At 34.2% G+C, this 15,911-nt stretch overlaps 2 protein-coding genes across 2 annotated transcripts in view; both read right to left on the reverse strand.

Moving 5' to 3' along the window:
- LOC145313399 (uncharacterized) overlaps nucleotides 1-6,105 on the reverse strand; it is a 30,985-nt gene extending 24,880 nt beyond the window's left edge. Inside the window, exons 1-5 of the mRNA XM_080152768.1 lie at nucleotides 6,040-6,105; nucleotides 5,472-5,737; nucleotides 5,125-5,240; nucleotides 3,625-4,752; nucleotides 2,662-3,471 (exon numbers count right to left, since the gene is read on the reverse strand). Of these exons, the coding sequence (XP_080008894.1) occupies nucleotides 2,662-3,471; nucleotides 3,625-4,752; nucleotides 5,125-5,240; nucleotides 5,472-5,737; nucleotides 6,040-6,075 (2,356 nt within the window). The 5' untranslated portion in view covers nucleotides 6,076-6,105. The remainder of the gene's footprint in view (nucleotides 1-2,661; nucleotides 3,472-3,624; nucleotides 4,753-5,124; nucleotides 5,241-5,471; nucleotides 5,738-6,039) is intronic.
- Nucleotides 6,106-6,467: 362 nt separating this feature from the next.
- On the reverse strand, nucleotides 6,468-15,375 carry LOC145314161 (rho GTPase-activating protein 27-like). The gene is made up of 5 exons (XM_080153971.1): nucleotides 15,211-15,375; nucleotides 14,626-14,703; nucleotides 8,048-8,122; nucleotides 7,102-7,242; nucleotides 6,468-6,683 (listed from the first exon to the last, which is right to left on the reverse strand). Exons 2-5 carry the CDS (start codon nucleotides 14,695-14,697, stop codon nucleotides 6,468-6,470), a joined length of 504 nt encoding a protein of 167 aa, XP_080010097.1. The 5' UTR covers nucleotides 14,698-14,703; nucleotides 15,211-15,375.
- Nucleotides 15,376-15,911: the final 536 nt, after the last annotated feature.

Here is a 15,911-nt window from a genome sequence, read left to right on the forward strand (position 1 = left end):
AAAATTGTGCAAACAGTGTGAATAATGTCAGAACATTAATTCATATTATGAAATATAGTTCTACGAAGTGTATTTAAAGAGTTAAGGTACTTACGAGTAGTGAACTTTTATATGTCTTAGTAGAATATATTAGGCATTGGATAGATATGATTATATGTTAAAGAATTTTTAACATTGACCAGACCAAACTTTTTTTATTTAACAATATCTAAAAAAGTTAAAGTGATTTGCCACATAAATTACATGAGAATGGTCTTTTTTTTCCAAATATGTATAGCCAAAACACCAATATGAGAGAATCTTTTTCCACATATTTCACAAGAGTTATAAAAAAAATTGAACAGGGGTTCCCCTTGGGACAAGTTACATAAAAAACATAAAAAATAACGTCCGGTTCATTATAGGACAGGTTTTCTATAGATTCTTTTAAAAAAAATAAAGAAAACCGTCCGGTTTACTTACAATATACACATTATCTCACGCGAAAATACCAACTAACCATACTACATATAATATATATATTATGAAATGGTATATATATATAAAAAGACCAATCTCATGTAATTTATGTTGCAAATCACTAACTTTTTTAGATATTGTAAAATAAAAAAAGTTCGGTCAGGTCAATATTAAAATTCTTTATCACAATCATATCTATCCAATGCCTAATATATTCTACTAAGACATATAAAAAGATCACTACTCTAAGTACTATACTAAATATTTTATTGGTCATTCTTTGTTGTTATGTATATTTTGTTGTATAAAAAGTTTGAAGTTCTATTAACTAGTAAATGCTATCTAAAGATGTATTTATGACAATAAAGTTTTTGCCATATATAACATGTAACAAGGTTGAAAATAAAAATGAAAAACTCATTTTTTAAGGAAAATCCCTGGTCAAATCTTTTAATTTTAATCAATAACTTTATATTATGCACTAATACGTTATTTAAAATAGAAAAAACTTACAGTTCACTATTTTTTTTAAATGCACTTCGTGAAACTATCCCTTTAAAAGTACAAAGGTTCTTACATGTGTCTTTCTACTATGAAATTATTTTGTGTAATAAAATGACAAAGGGCTTACATTGTTTTAATAGTTTCCTAATTCTCTGATATAGCCTAAAACCAACCAATGACTCATCGTTTAACTAAACCTAACTTAGGATAAATTTTTTCATAGATTTTGTAAAAGTTAATTTCATATGATATACCTATTAATCTTTTAATCCGACATAAAACTTTTTCGTATTATATAATATCTAGGGATTACTACTAAGCTAATACCAAAATAAAATGAAATTCTAATCCTGTTAACAATTTCTTTGTTAAAAAGCATTGTTGTTAAATAATACCTACTTTCAATAACAATACCCTTAGAAATTTCAACACAAGCCATTGATAAAAAAAATTGAAAAATTACAAATATAAGGGAAATCAATTAAAAGCTTGTAGCAATAATACAAGTGGGAGGTGAGGGGGGGGGGGGGGGCAATTAATTAATTTAGCTTGAAGGCACTAAATCAAATACGAACCAATGCTAGTTTAAGAAATTACAGCTTAGAGTAAGTTCCTCATTTTAATCCGTAGAATATTCTTAACAAAAGCAAAAATACGCAATAAGCAAAGAAGACAACGGCGCAGCAATAACAAGATAACAAAATTATAGAAGAAATTAGAACAGCAAATTATTACTTATTGAGTAGGAGTAACTAAAAAATCTCCAAACTCCCATCAGACGCATAGTTTGAAACACAATGGTGGATTCGAGAGTGGGGTGCAGGGCAGTATTAACAGTTAACACCCATTTTAGCTGAGGGGAACATGGAATTCCGACTCAAGGGCGTCCGAAATGAATTCAAATATCCAGGGAAATAAATATGACATTGAAAATAAATTTTATCTTATCTTTTGTTATGCTACTTATGTATGATGTCATCCTTGATTCTTGTAGAAGACGTAACACATGCATTTTACTCAGTTTCCGCACGATATTTAGGAGTGTCATAAAAAAATTGATTAGGCAACATCAGGAGAGGAGAGGTTAATATTTCTTAAGAAAATGTAGTTTTGGAGAATGGAGTGATTCTTGAAAATAGCTTAAAAATAGCATAATTCTAGTTGGTATATTATCAAAAAAACCACAACCTCGTCGGTTCAGCGGTTACCGAGATCTAAAGCTTCAGACAGCTTTCATACATTTTTGTTTTCTAGTTTATATGTATGTATAGCACAACTTTGTACCTATCAACAGAATAAAACTAAAAAAACTGTTATTTTTTTTCAATTTTAAAACCAATCTAGAATACAAGAACTAAACCAAAAAAGCCAATATAATTTTGCAAGGTAGAAACTAAGCGGTAAATCAAAGACAGTTAAACCAGAGCTGTCACCAAAAACCTGCCCACCCAATTCCTAATTTGCCTTTACTTCCAAAATTGACTACAAGAAAAAAAACTTTTGTATGTAAAAAACTAATTTGAATAATTAAAAAAGTTAACATACAATAAATATTCCTAGTAACAAGTACTGCATGTACAATGTACATGACAATATTTTTTTGGAATGGTTTATTTTATTAGGTAAAAAATAACTGTGAAGGCTAATCTTGTTTATAGGAAAATTTTTATCCCGTCGTTCTTAATGTGAATCTCTTACCTAGGCTATCAAATGATGAAGAATAGACAGACTTTTCCTCCGACCTTGCCTGGCCGCTACTGCCAACTCCAGAGGTACCATTACTGCTACCACTGGTGCCTGGCAATCCGTCGGCGGCTGACAACAGCTCAGTGGATATTACCAGCGGCTCCGAGGTTTGTTTTGATGTTTCACTGGTGCTAATATTATGATTATTACTGCTGGAATTCTCATTTTTGTCAGGCTTTTCACTTTTTACTTCACCTACATATTTTTCATGGTTATCACGAGATTTTGATGATTTCTTCTTAATGCTATCCTTGCTTTCGGTTGTTATTGTAATAGATTCTTTAAATGTAGAACTATGTTTACTATCTGTCTCAGATACCTCTCTAGATTTTAATTTTGCTTGTGGTGTGTCGCCCGATTGACTCAATTTGCCCTTTGATTGGTCAGTCTGATTATTCAGCGAGGCAATCTTAACTTTTGATTGGTCTAAGGAAGAATCACGTGATTGTTTTATTTTAGACTGTGATTGGTCAGGCTGATCACGTGATTGGATAACTTTTGCTTCTGATTGGTTATTCTGGCCACGGGATCCAACAACTATAGATTGATTAACAGACGACACATGAAGTTCATTCAATGGTTCCTTATTGCTCTCACTATGGGCTTGACTTTCACTAGGGCGCCGACTCCCACTGCTTACCTGCCGTGACCGCTGGCTGTCGTCACTTGGACGACGTTCACTGAAGGTAGTCTGAGGTTCTTCAATATTCTGTGGTGGTAATCCTTCAACTTTTAGGCTAATTTTCAATTCATCTTCTTGTTCTAAAGTAGAAAATATAGGTTTAATGTATTACAAAACGGATGAAATTACACAAAACAAAATAGATAGGTAGGATATTTCTTATATTTTACTAGGAATTATTTATTATTATTAAACTGAATATAATAAGACATCTCACACAAAATAAAAAGTACCTGAATTGAAATGATCCAAGTCATCAACACTTGTCCTTGTAGATTCCAATGATGGCCTAAACTTGTCACTCAATTCAAATTGTGGCAACACAGAATCAGACTTTTTCCTGTTGGATTCTGACCCTTGGTCTTCACGCGGTTCAGACTGCTTTCTGGATCTTTCAGATGTTTCTAGCAAAGATAAATCTGGTTTTTTCTCAGTGCTAGTCTTTTTCACATTTACATTTGGTTTGTCCTTTATCATTGGCTTGAGTGGCTTTTGTGCAGAGCCAGAAGACTGCTGTTTTGGATCCTCTTGTTTGGTAATTTGAGGTGTAGGGAATTTCTGATTTTGTTGTTCTATAGAATTTCTTCTAAATGTTTCATTACTGCGTTGTTTCTGCTCTTTCAAGGGAGAGTCTTTAGCTCTTTGTTGTTTTTGCATGGAATTAATACTGCTGATTTGTGCTGATGCAGAAGCCATTTGTTGATCAGAATTTTTATCCCCTGAAGTTCGTCTTTGCTGCTGGGATTGGGATTGACTATTGCTGTCCCCCGAATTGCGTCTGCTATTTTGTGACGCCAGGCTACTGCTAATTCCCCCGTCAGATTGTTTTCTTGGATGATCCAAACTTTTCTTAGAATCTGCCTTTTTCAATGGCTTAGTGGGTGATAATTCATCTGCTTCTCTAATTGTGCTAGGTCTCGAACTTGATCCTCCTTGGTGTCCACGCCTAGCTATTAAATTCTGTGACGGGGCTAGACGGCCATGATGTCCTCCCACCCCACCACCAGCCATGAATTCGTTGTGAGAAAAAGATCCAAGAAAGGTTGATGTTCCTCCGCCCATTTCATGTTGCTGTGGACTAAACCTTATGTTATCATCTTGTGATCTCATAGGTCCCGCCATTCCACCGTTGCCGGAGTTATCAAATGATCGGCGGCCGCTAGAGCCGCCACTTCCCCCGCTGCCTGCCCGGTTGGCTTTGTATTGGTTGAGCATGCCCAGGCTGAGGTCAGTCTTGGACCGTTTAAAGGTTCTAAGCTCTGGGTGTACTGCTCTGTCTATGGTAGCAGACTTAGTTGGCACAGGAATTTTGCTGCGGGGCAGCGGAACCGGTTTTTTGCCTCCTCCAGGCACATTACCACCTAAACAAAAATAAATTATCTACTTATGAAAATAATAAGTGAATATCCTAATAAAAAAAGAGGTCGAATGATGTTTACTTGTCTGCCATTGTTTACTTAATTTTTGTTTAAAAATATAATATGTCAAGGATTAAAAGAGAAACAAGATTAGTTTTTATGAAGACAGATGCTTTTCTGAAACAAAAAAAAGTTTATTGTCCTTTCGTGTAAAGAAATACAAACCTTAAACATTTAAAATTTATTTTTTCCTAAAAGGCAATCAAATGCCATGATGACTTTTATTAGATAAGCAGTTCCACTGTAGTAATTCTAGTGTCAAACCGCAACTTAACTTCAGAACAGCTGATGGGCCCTGAGAATAAGTAAACTTACCCATATGAAGTGGTATTCCCAGGGCAGGATGATGAGAAGATTGTCCAGGAACAAGCATTGGTCTCACAGGATACCCAGACCCAGGAGGTCCTCGCATTGCACCACCACCAAAATATCTTAAATAATAAAGTTTATAAATTTAGACGATTTTCTAGTAAACAGGGGCAAAGTTTGATGTGTTTTTTTTTAAATTTATTTCATTGGCTTTGCGATAGACCTGTATCAAATGATTTACACTAAGACAAGTGACTAAACAAAATATATGTAGTAAAACATAAAAAAACTAAATCTAATTAATGTTTTTTATGTCATTTACTAACCACTGTTTTCATGGCTAAATATCCTACCTGTCTTGACCTCCAGGTTGGTGGCCATGGCCAAGATACTTCTCTTGTGGTAAAGGTGGTCCCAAGTATTCCTGGCCTCCGGGACCAAGGTATTTGTCCGGGTGGGACATTTGTCCATGACCAGGCGGTAGGTATTTGTCTTGTGGTATAGGTCCGGCCAGATATTTGTCGTGGGACCAGGAAAGACGTTTGTCGATGTTTTCGAAGGTTGGTCGTTTCTCTAGATGGTTGTTTGGTAAGTATGTTGGCTTCGGTTTTATTGCAGCCTATATAAACAAGAGAGTTTTAAATTACATAAACGAATTTGACATCAAAGGAGATTTAGTTGATTAGTAACAGTGAAAATGTATGTGTTTTCTTTTATTGTCTTAATTTAAGGTCTACTTTTCCCTTCTTTTAAAAGTTCTTCAATGTTAGTAATAGGTATAATATTTACCTAGAATTATAAATACCAATTAAATTTCTAGATGAATCAAAAATATTTGTTTATAAAAAAAAATACACCTTAATTCATACATCGACAAGAAAATTATATCTTCATCCTTCTTTTAAAAATAATAAATCTTACCTGTCTGTTAAATTCAGGAACTAACAAAGAATCCATAGAATTACTTTTGTATCTTTCTTGAAATCTGTTACACAAAATACAACGATTAAACTTTTAGTATTATAAACTTACATGCAAAGTTACATAAACATCAGTAGGGATAGAGGATAAGACAATGGTCGATAAATTTATGTACATCACCAAATTAGTGGTTGACAAGTTTGAACACTGCTAATTTGAATAAACAAATAAAGATAAAAGTACCCAATTTTTTTTAACAAGCAAATTGAAAGAACGTGTTTATAACCATTTGGATACCAGTCAGTATAAAGGTTTGAGGTGGTTAATCTAATGTACATTTTAACATTTCTAATGCGGTAAAATTAGGGATTTTAAAGTTTAGGGGGGGGGGGGGGGGAATAAACACCCCATTACACCCTACTTGGACGTCAAAAACTTTTTAAAATAAATCCTCTTTCTATGAGTTGAGATTCATGTTGTATTTGTTTCCTTTGTGCTCTGAAGAGAAAATCTGAGGCAGGTTGACCGGGTGGCGAGGGTGAAGCAAAGCTGGCCCGCTTTGGGTTCACCCCTCCCCCAGGACCAGGACCATTTCCAACCCCTCCACCGCTTCCAAGAAAGGTTGAAAATAAATTTCTTTTGTCCTAAAATAATAATAATTCAATTTATGACAAAGTATACTTAGGTAATTTATGCTTAAAAAACAGAAACTTGTAAATCAATGAAAAATTTTAAAATTTTTTTCAAGATATTAGTTAAGAATTGAGAAAAAGTGAAAACTGAGATTGCTTGAAGATTTACCCTCAAAGTGCCTTGTTGAGCACAAATCCCCACCCCCCTTATTTTGAAATCAATTAAAAATCAAGGAAGGGAGTAGTTTATCGTTTGTTTGTTTAGGTCAGGTCAGGTTAGTTTACATTGAGTATTAGGTAAACTACCAGCCCCTTGTTTACAATCTTTTTTAAAAACAGGGGCAGGTTCAGTACTTGATAGGTACTTTGTAGGAAAGCACAGATTAATCATTTGTTGATTGTCCTATGTTGCAAAAAACTCTAACTTTACCTGGATAGGCTCGCCATTGTCTGGTCTGTAGTGAATTCCATCCGCAGAGAAGACAGAGTCCCATTCAGACATATCATTGCTCAGCTCTACTACATAGCGGGCTGGCGCATAGAAAGGTCGTCTGTTACCCCGCCTGATTACCTAAAATATTTGCTAATAAGAAACAATACCTACAAACAAAGTTAATATTTCATCAAAACAATTCTTTTATAGGCTCATCTATACCTACTAGGTATAAATTAACTACATCTGTTTGTGTTATATTATTCAAAATCGCATGAGTCATAAAAGCGACACATAAGGTCTAAAATTTTTAGGCAAGCTTTGATGGCCTTGTTAGTCATTTAAAAGCTTATGTATTTGGTTGACAGCCACCAAAATGTCTCCTTTGAGAAAGTTACCTTCAATGAAAATTGAAAATGTTTTTTTTTGTTTGTGAAAATTAGGTGTACTTTGCATTTTTTTAAATTTCACATTTATGATTAAAAATGGGTTTACCCATTACTTTAAAACCTCAAGAAAATCATTTTCTTACTCATGGCCAAAGTTTCGGATCCGGATCCGCAAGGATCCGCATATTTTTGAGTCCAAGGATCCGGATCCGAAAAATCTACCTAAATTTATATAAAATCTCAGACATTCTCTTGATGAGAGCCAATCTTTAAGGTTTAGGGTAAGACTTAAAAATTATAAGTATTTTTGATTTAGAATTAAAGAATAAATATTTTTGAAAAATTTGGTAATTTTATTTTTATTGTCAAGGATCCGGAACCGGATCCGGATCCGCACTGACTAAATTTGGAGGATCCAGATCCGCAAAAAAATCAATGCGGATCCGAAACACTGCTCATGGCAGTGAATAAAATACGAACAGTTAGTTTATTTTTATGACAAACGGACAGACCCAGGTTACAGAGTAGCACCGTTACAAAATATGTGTACTAACCTGCCACCAATCATTGTTTGTTTTGGAGAGCAGGAGTAAAACCTCTCCTTCTTTCATCCATACTTGCTTCCCCTCCTAAAATGGTAAATAACACTTTATTTGTTAAATAAGGATTAAATAATTTTACAGTTTTGAAAGTTAAAAATTATCTTTCATCTATTGTTTATTGTTACATTTGTTAAAATGAAGTCCTTTTCGCGACAACGCCTCTTAAGGGTCGTTTCGTCGAATTTTCATAGTAGCTTTTGATAGGTTATTTCAGTTTAGGTTATGTGAGTGCCCCGCAGGGTTAGGCAATTGTCCCCGCAGGGGCTAGAAATAGGAGAAAATCTACTGTGAAAATACGACGAAACGCTCCTTAAGAGGCGTTGTCTCGAAAGGAACTTAACCCAAATGAAGTAACGAATAAAAGCTCTAAACTATGTTTTAAAGAGCTTCACTCTCTAAGAATCATAAAAACTTAGTTCTAATCCAATCTAATTGAATGTTACATTTTTAATCAGCATGCAATAATTGTTTAATGCAAAATTAAAACCTTGGTCAACTTTTTACAGCCTGTATTATGTACATCGTAATAAAAAGCATTTGTTTGTTTTGTTGGGTGTGAGTCTGTGTGCTATTGATAGAATTCATGGTCAGCCATGCAAACTATGCATGCTGCAAAAATTGGCCAACACTAGAGGTGTGGAGAAAGAAGAATAGATAAATATGTTTCAATACAAAGAGGGGGGGGGGGGGAGATAATAAAAACATAGAGAAGGGTCATGACTTATGGAGGGAAGGAGATGGGGTGAACAGAATGTTTGCATTACCAGTGAGTGCAAGATTGAAACTTAATCCCCTAGATTTGAATCTGATAGTAAAAGCCTGGACTCATGGATAGGGGGGAAAATAATATGCATAAAGAGAAAGAGAACTGCATGGGTGAGAAGAAATAAAAAAGGAAAGGAGATAAAAGGGGGGTCATGAATAATCTTTGGGACAGCTCCAGAGGACATTTGTATTTTGCAAAATTCTTGTATAACATTTATCTGATATTTACTATCACATAAAACAATAGACTACATATGGCCAACGGGATGGGAGACCAGTTACGTGCACGCCGTCCATCCTGCACCGTGCATCAATGATCCTAGGAGCTACACCAGAAGAGTCCTACTGTGCTGGAAAGGTCCTAGGGTAGATGCCAGACTGAATTCTGGTCACTTCCCCCAGTTCAGGGGGTTTGGGTGGGGCTAACAATCCTTCCCTAGAAAAAACCTGCTCACGTTCAATCTGCACAAAGTAAAGACCAATTTAACTTTGGGCTCGGGAACGAAGTAGAGGTTGGAAACAACAATATGATGTTTGGCTGGGAAACCGCTAAAGGACCAGTCAGGCGGATGATTCTGAATTCCCGCAGACCAGCAAAAATTTGCACCTGGAATGTTCGGACAATGTTTCAGTCAGGCCAGACAGAAAACATTTGCCGAGAAATGCTTAAAGCCAAGGTTGATATCCTGGCTATCACCGAATCAAGGTGGACAAATAATGGAGAGTTTAAACATCATTCTGGCTTGAAAATACTTTACTCAGGCCATATGAATGAGGATCTAGGACATAACCAAGGGGTGGCTCTTATGCTGACCAAGCAAGCAGAGCAGGCCATGATCAGTTGGCAACCCCATGGTCCAAGAATCATGGAGGCTTACTTCAAATCCTCAGATAAAAACATCAATCTGAGAATAATAGTAGCATATGCTCCTACAGAACAAGCAGATACAGAGGTCAAAAACGAATTTTATGACCAGCTTGACTCTGTATTTAAGAATTGTCATAAAGAAAAGGACCTGACCATGCTCCTAGGAGATTTCAATGCTCAAGTGGGGAGTAATAATGAGAATTTAGAAGAAGTTATGGGCAGATATGGCCTAGGCTTAAGTAATGGCAAGGATAATGACAATGGTGATAGACTTGTAAGTTTTTGTACTGAAAACAAACTCGTCATTGGTGGAACCATCTTTAAACACAAGAAGATTCATACTGCCACCTGGAGATCACCAGATCAAAGAACCTTTAATCAGATAGATCACATCTGTATATCTAGACGTTTTAAAGGTTCTCTCCTTGATGTCAGGGTTGAAAAAGGACCTGATGTTAATTCAGACCATTATCTTCTATCTTCTAAAGTTCGGCTTAGATTTAAAAAGCAGGACACAAAGCCTAACCCCAGGAAAAAGTATAACTTAACAACCCTTCAAAACTCTGAAAAGCTACAAGAGTTTAAGCTCACTCTAAAGAACAGATTTGAGTTGTTGACTCTTCAAGAGGATGATGGAGTTGAAGATATTTGGCAAGGTATCAAAAAAGTTTATAATGATACTAGCCAAGAAAAATTAGGTTTCAAAAAGGCTAACCAAAAGCCGTGGATCACTCAAAGATCCATTGATCTCATGGATCAAAGAAGAGAGGTAAGACAAAAGACACTCTCCAGAAACTCTCCAGAAGATAAAGACCTGTATAAGATGCTCAGCAGGGAAATCCAAAGAAGTGTCAGAATTGACAAAAAAGAACACTTGGAAAACCTTGCTATGCAAGCAGAAAATGCTGCTAATCAAAATAGAATGAAAGATGTCTATGAGATTACTAAGAGCATTGCAGGTAAAGTACACAAATCAGGATCACACATCAGGGACAAGGATGGTTCACTCCTTAAAACTGATGAAGATATTCTAAATAGATGGGCAGAGCACTTCACTGAACTGCTGAATCTTCCAGTTCCAGAGGAAGAAACTGAGATTCCACCCTCAGATGCACTTGACATTGACTGTCGAGTGCCAAATCTATTGGAAATCAAGGAGGCCATTAAAAGTTTGAAAAATAACAAGGCCGCTGGACCTGATAACATACCAGCTGAGGTCATAAAAGCAGACCTAGATACATCTGCTGAGGCATTCCTACCTCTGATCACAAAGATATGGAATGATGAGTTATGCCCAGAGGACTGGAAGAATGGACATATCTCAATACTAGCCAAAAAAGGAGACTTGACCCAATGTGGAAACTACAGAGGGATAATGCTCCTTTCAGTACCTGGCCGTATCCTTAGTAAGATTCTTCTTAATAGAATAAAGAAGAAGGTTAATGAAAAGCTAAGACCTAATCAGGCTGGATTTAGACCAAACCGTTCCACTATTGATCAGATAACCTCTCTAAGAATCATCATAGAGCAATCCAAGGAATGGAACTCTGAGCTTTTTGTAAACTTCATTGACTACAAAAAAGCATTTGATTCTTTAGACAGAAGATCTCTCTGGAAAATCTGCCGACACTATGGCATTCCAGAAAAGATAATCAATATCATTAAAGCTATCTATCACAAAGGAGGTGGAAATGTAATGTATAAAGGTAAACTATCAACCTTTTTTGAGATTGTAACAGGCGTCAGACAAGGATGCCTTCTTTCTCCCTTCCTTTTCCTCCTTGCCATTGACTGGATCATGAAGAACTGTGAAAGTAATGATGGCATTCGCTGGGAGCTATTTGGCAATCCCAAATATTTAGGAGATCTGGACTTTGCTGATGATATCGCTTTGTTAACAAGCAATAGAAGTCAAATGCAAAGAAGGACTAACAGGATAGCTGAAACCTCCAAGAAAATTGGACTAGAAATAAATGTTCCTAAAACTAAAATACTCAGATTAAATGCAAATTCCCAAGAACCAATTACTATTGGAGACCAAATTCTTGAGGATGTAGATTGTTTTGAGTATCTTGGAAGTAAAATTGATGAAGCTGGAGGCACTTTAACAGATGTTAAAGCTAGAATTAACAAATCTAGGACAGCCTTTGCCAGCCTGAACAAAATTTGGAATTCCAACAACATCTCCATAAAGACCAAGTTAAGACTGTTCAAGTCAAATGTTCTCTCTGTTTTGCTGTATGGGGCTGAAACTTGGTTCCTAAACACAGCAGTGGTCTCCAAGCTACAGACATATGTCAATAAATGTCTAAGGAGAATCCACAAGATCTTTTGGCCTAATAAGATCACAAATGCTGAGCTTCTAGAGCGCAATGATATGTCAGACATTAAACTGACAATAAAACAGAGAAAATGGAGATGGCTGGGGCACACTCTAAGGAAAGGGCATGATGATATAACCAATCAAGCCTTGACTTGGAACCCCCACGTAGGAAAGAGGAAACCAGGTAGACCAAAAACAACCTGGAGGAGGGAACTCTTAAGTGAACTGAAAGAAAAGAAAATTCCATCTTTCAGCAATGCCTCAAAACGTGCCCAAAAAAAGGAAGATTGGAGAACCATTGTGCATGGCCTACGTTCTGCCGAGAACTAAAAGGCAATGATGATGATGACATATGGCCAACCAAAAAATCATAAACTTTATTAAATAAGTTATAAACCAATAAATGTATTTTTTTTCTGGCAAAGATGAAAAATTACAACATTAACTGCATTTAAAATGTACCTAGCAATTACAAATTTGACCTTCGTTACAGCCAAATCATATTTAATATCAATAAACTTTTAGTCCAAATATTTTGAATTTATTAGAGCATAATTGACAGGCTTTTTTCATTTGTGTTAGTTAGGTCATTGGTATACTTAGTGAATAAATATGATGTTTTAGGTCATTAAATAATTAGACTTCTGATTATAGGTCCATAGACAATATACATTTTAACTTTAAAATGAACAAACTAAAAAAGCGAGAAAATTATTATGTAGCTTAGCTTCGCCAAGAAATATTGAATAAGTTCCAATTCAAAATGTTCGTTTAAAACAAAAAAGCTAGACATCAAATGATCTAAGATTATTTGATATCAAAAAGTTTGTACAGTGCACCATGGGGCAAATAAAAAAGATAACATGATGAAAATATTTACAGATCTTTTTAAGGTTCCTGTAAAGCAAATTTTCAACATTTTCAGAAACCCAAAAGAACTTCCGAGAGCTCAGACTTCAATAACTCACCCTTTTCTGTAAATTTTAAAAAATGTTTTGCCTACATAAATCAAATTTGAACTTAATGTAGAATTTACGTAAATATTATGACAAAAATTGTCAATTTAGCTTGCAAACATGGAACTTGTTTATTGGTCAGTTCATTCTTTCAGTAGGATGGGAGGGGAAGGGGTAAAGGGGGTGGAAGGCGGTATCGTTATCTTAGCCCTCTGCAAGTTTCTCTTTATTAGAGAACGTGAAAATCTGTTGTAAGTATTAACCATTTTTTTCGATTTAAAAAAATTAAGAAATTAGACTAAAAACTTCTGTAGAGGGGGGAGGTGTCAATGCTAGAAATGGCGACCCCCGAATATTAAAGCTCTTTGTCCAACTATGGAATAGAATGAAATATTGTTAGTACATGATTCTCTAATGTGATGCATAATAAGAAAGATGTTAATCAAGGATTTGCATTTTATCCGACATTTTAAAGCTTCCAGATTCTTGAGAATGCTAAGTGGAGTGAATAAAAAAACCTTTTTTTCTGGTTTAAATGGACCGCACAAGATGCTATCACATGTCTTTTTGTCTAATAAAAAATCTATGTATTCTTTTTGAATTATTTCGACCCTTTGAATTGTCTATTTTGCTACAGTAGACTTTGTTCATATAGCAAGGACAACAATGTTCACATAAAAACCACAACCCAATAAAATTATTGGTAGGTATAAAATAAGAATTAAGGCAAACTTTGAGAGCATTGTCAGCATTAATGAATTTGACATTTTTTAGACTATTAAATCTAAGCAAATTGATTTTCAACTTTTTAAATACTCCGATAAACACGGAATTATCAGCTTGCATAAGGAGGGTGTTACACCCTCCTTAATAATGAAAATGGGAAGACTAGTCTGTCCCTCTTTTAAACCCCTTCAAGGTTAACCCTCCTCCCCCTGAAAAAACTCATCGCACGCCTCTGCACAGAATACACATAAGTTTTAAGTTATGATACCGTACTATCATAATATCCTAATCATAAAAGTTCTGTATATTAGTTGATTTTTTCATTTTCATATAGTTTGCTTCATATTACATATTGTTTAGAATTTAATCCTCTAGCTAGTGTGACAAAAAAATTAAACACAATTTTAAATGTGAAATTATTTTATTGAACAGATGCTTTGCCTTGTGCTATCTTAGATAAAATCTAATTTTATGATTTCCATAAAAATATATATTAAATGTTCATTTTCCTCCATATTATAATTTTAAGGTTAAATCCGGCGGGTTTTTAGCTCTAAAACTACCCTATAATAAGAGAGTTTGAATATAAGTGAAAATTCATCTTTATTAAAACAATTTTACCTTTCAATTAAAAAACAATGTTAAAATTCATAAATCGGATAGGTTAAATATTTGTAAATACTTTCATTAAAACCTACTTTTAAAAAATTTTAATCAAAATAATTTCTCTGACTTTATGTACTAAAAATATTTTGAAATATCATAAAAGGGTTACAAACATTAGATATAATCTAACATAGGTGATTTTAAATACATTTTCGGAAGGTACGGCCACCTTATAGCCGATTATCGTATTCAGATTCACAAGAACAACCTATGACACTTTTCTTACCTCTGTTGTGTATTCGAAATCATAGCTGACAACAACGAAGCTATCTTGTACGCCATTTATCCTCATACCCATAGCAATCTAACAAAAAATCAATATTAGTTAAATGGATTGGGAAATTTTGTAGATACCTCGTAGCTAAACAATTGACAAAGAGGAAATAGTTTGTACAAAAATCAATTGAATGGAGTTTAGTGTTATTAAGGTTTTATTTGTTTCAGATAGCATAAACTATGTATTTATAAAATCATGTCCTTCTTTTTTATATGATGCAGATATATAAATACTCTAAATTATAGTTAAAAATTATCCAAGTTGAGTCAAAATTACATCATACATAACTTGTAAACAGATCAAATATTTAGTTTTTAACTTCATTTTAGGTTTTTGGGATTAGTTCATTGATGATCAATCATCCTTAAAGAAAATTTAACAAACAGCAAATGCTCCAAATTCTTAAAATAAGAATTAGCTTTATTACAAAACATGTTTAATCTTACTAACAAAAATAAGTTTTCTTGAATCAAAAGAAGGGCAAATCTAAATTTTAGATTGTTTCTGACAAAATATCAACAGGAAAATACTAACCTCTAAAGTTTAAATTGTTTTCAATTTTCACATACTATCATTTTTAACATTTTTTTTGTATTGTTTCTTTTTTTTACATAAAAACAAATTTATAATTGCATAGATTATTAAGTCACAGATTTCTGTTTGTTTTCTCACATTTTTTTTTATAAAAAATAAATAAATCTGAAAGAAAACAAGTATTAAATAGGTGGTTAGGTTTAATAAATAATGTTTTTTTTTGGTTTATTTTAATGTGAAGGTATTTGAAAAACTTCAGTATCAAATGCAAATTAAAGATTAAATTAAAATTATTTGGTTTCCAAGTTCAAATTAAATACCTACCAAAATTAATTTTAATTATGAACACTAACAGGTATATTTTAATTATAACCCATTTCTCAAATGAAGAAAATATCATTTCACTAGAAGTATTGCATTTATGTATAAACACAGAGAGAAAATATTGTTCTTTAATTAATCTCATAAAGTTTCACTCTTTAATTAAACACCTTTATAATGAGAAGAATACAATGTCTGGCTGTGTTTATGCGTGTGAGGAGCTAGAGGGGATGGGTGAATATAGGTCTGAGCCAAGGGTGGAGTTATCATTAAAAGCTTCGCTCCACAGATTCATAGGAAAAAAGAGGAGAGATTTTGGTTTAAGGACCGCGCTGTGTGTGTGCTCCCCCAGTCTAGCCAGGCCCTGAGTCAAGCGTATA

This window comes from Acartia tonsa, chromosome 3, assembly GCF_053477335.1.
Source record: "Acartia tonsa isolate MP-2025a chromosome 3, ASM5347733v1, whole genome shotgun sequence".
NCBI lineage: Eukaryota > Metazoa > Arthropoda > Copepoda > Calanoida > Acartiidae > Acartia > Acartia tonsa.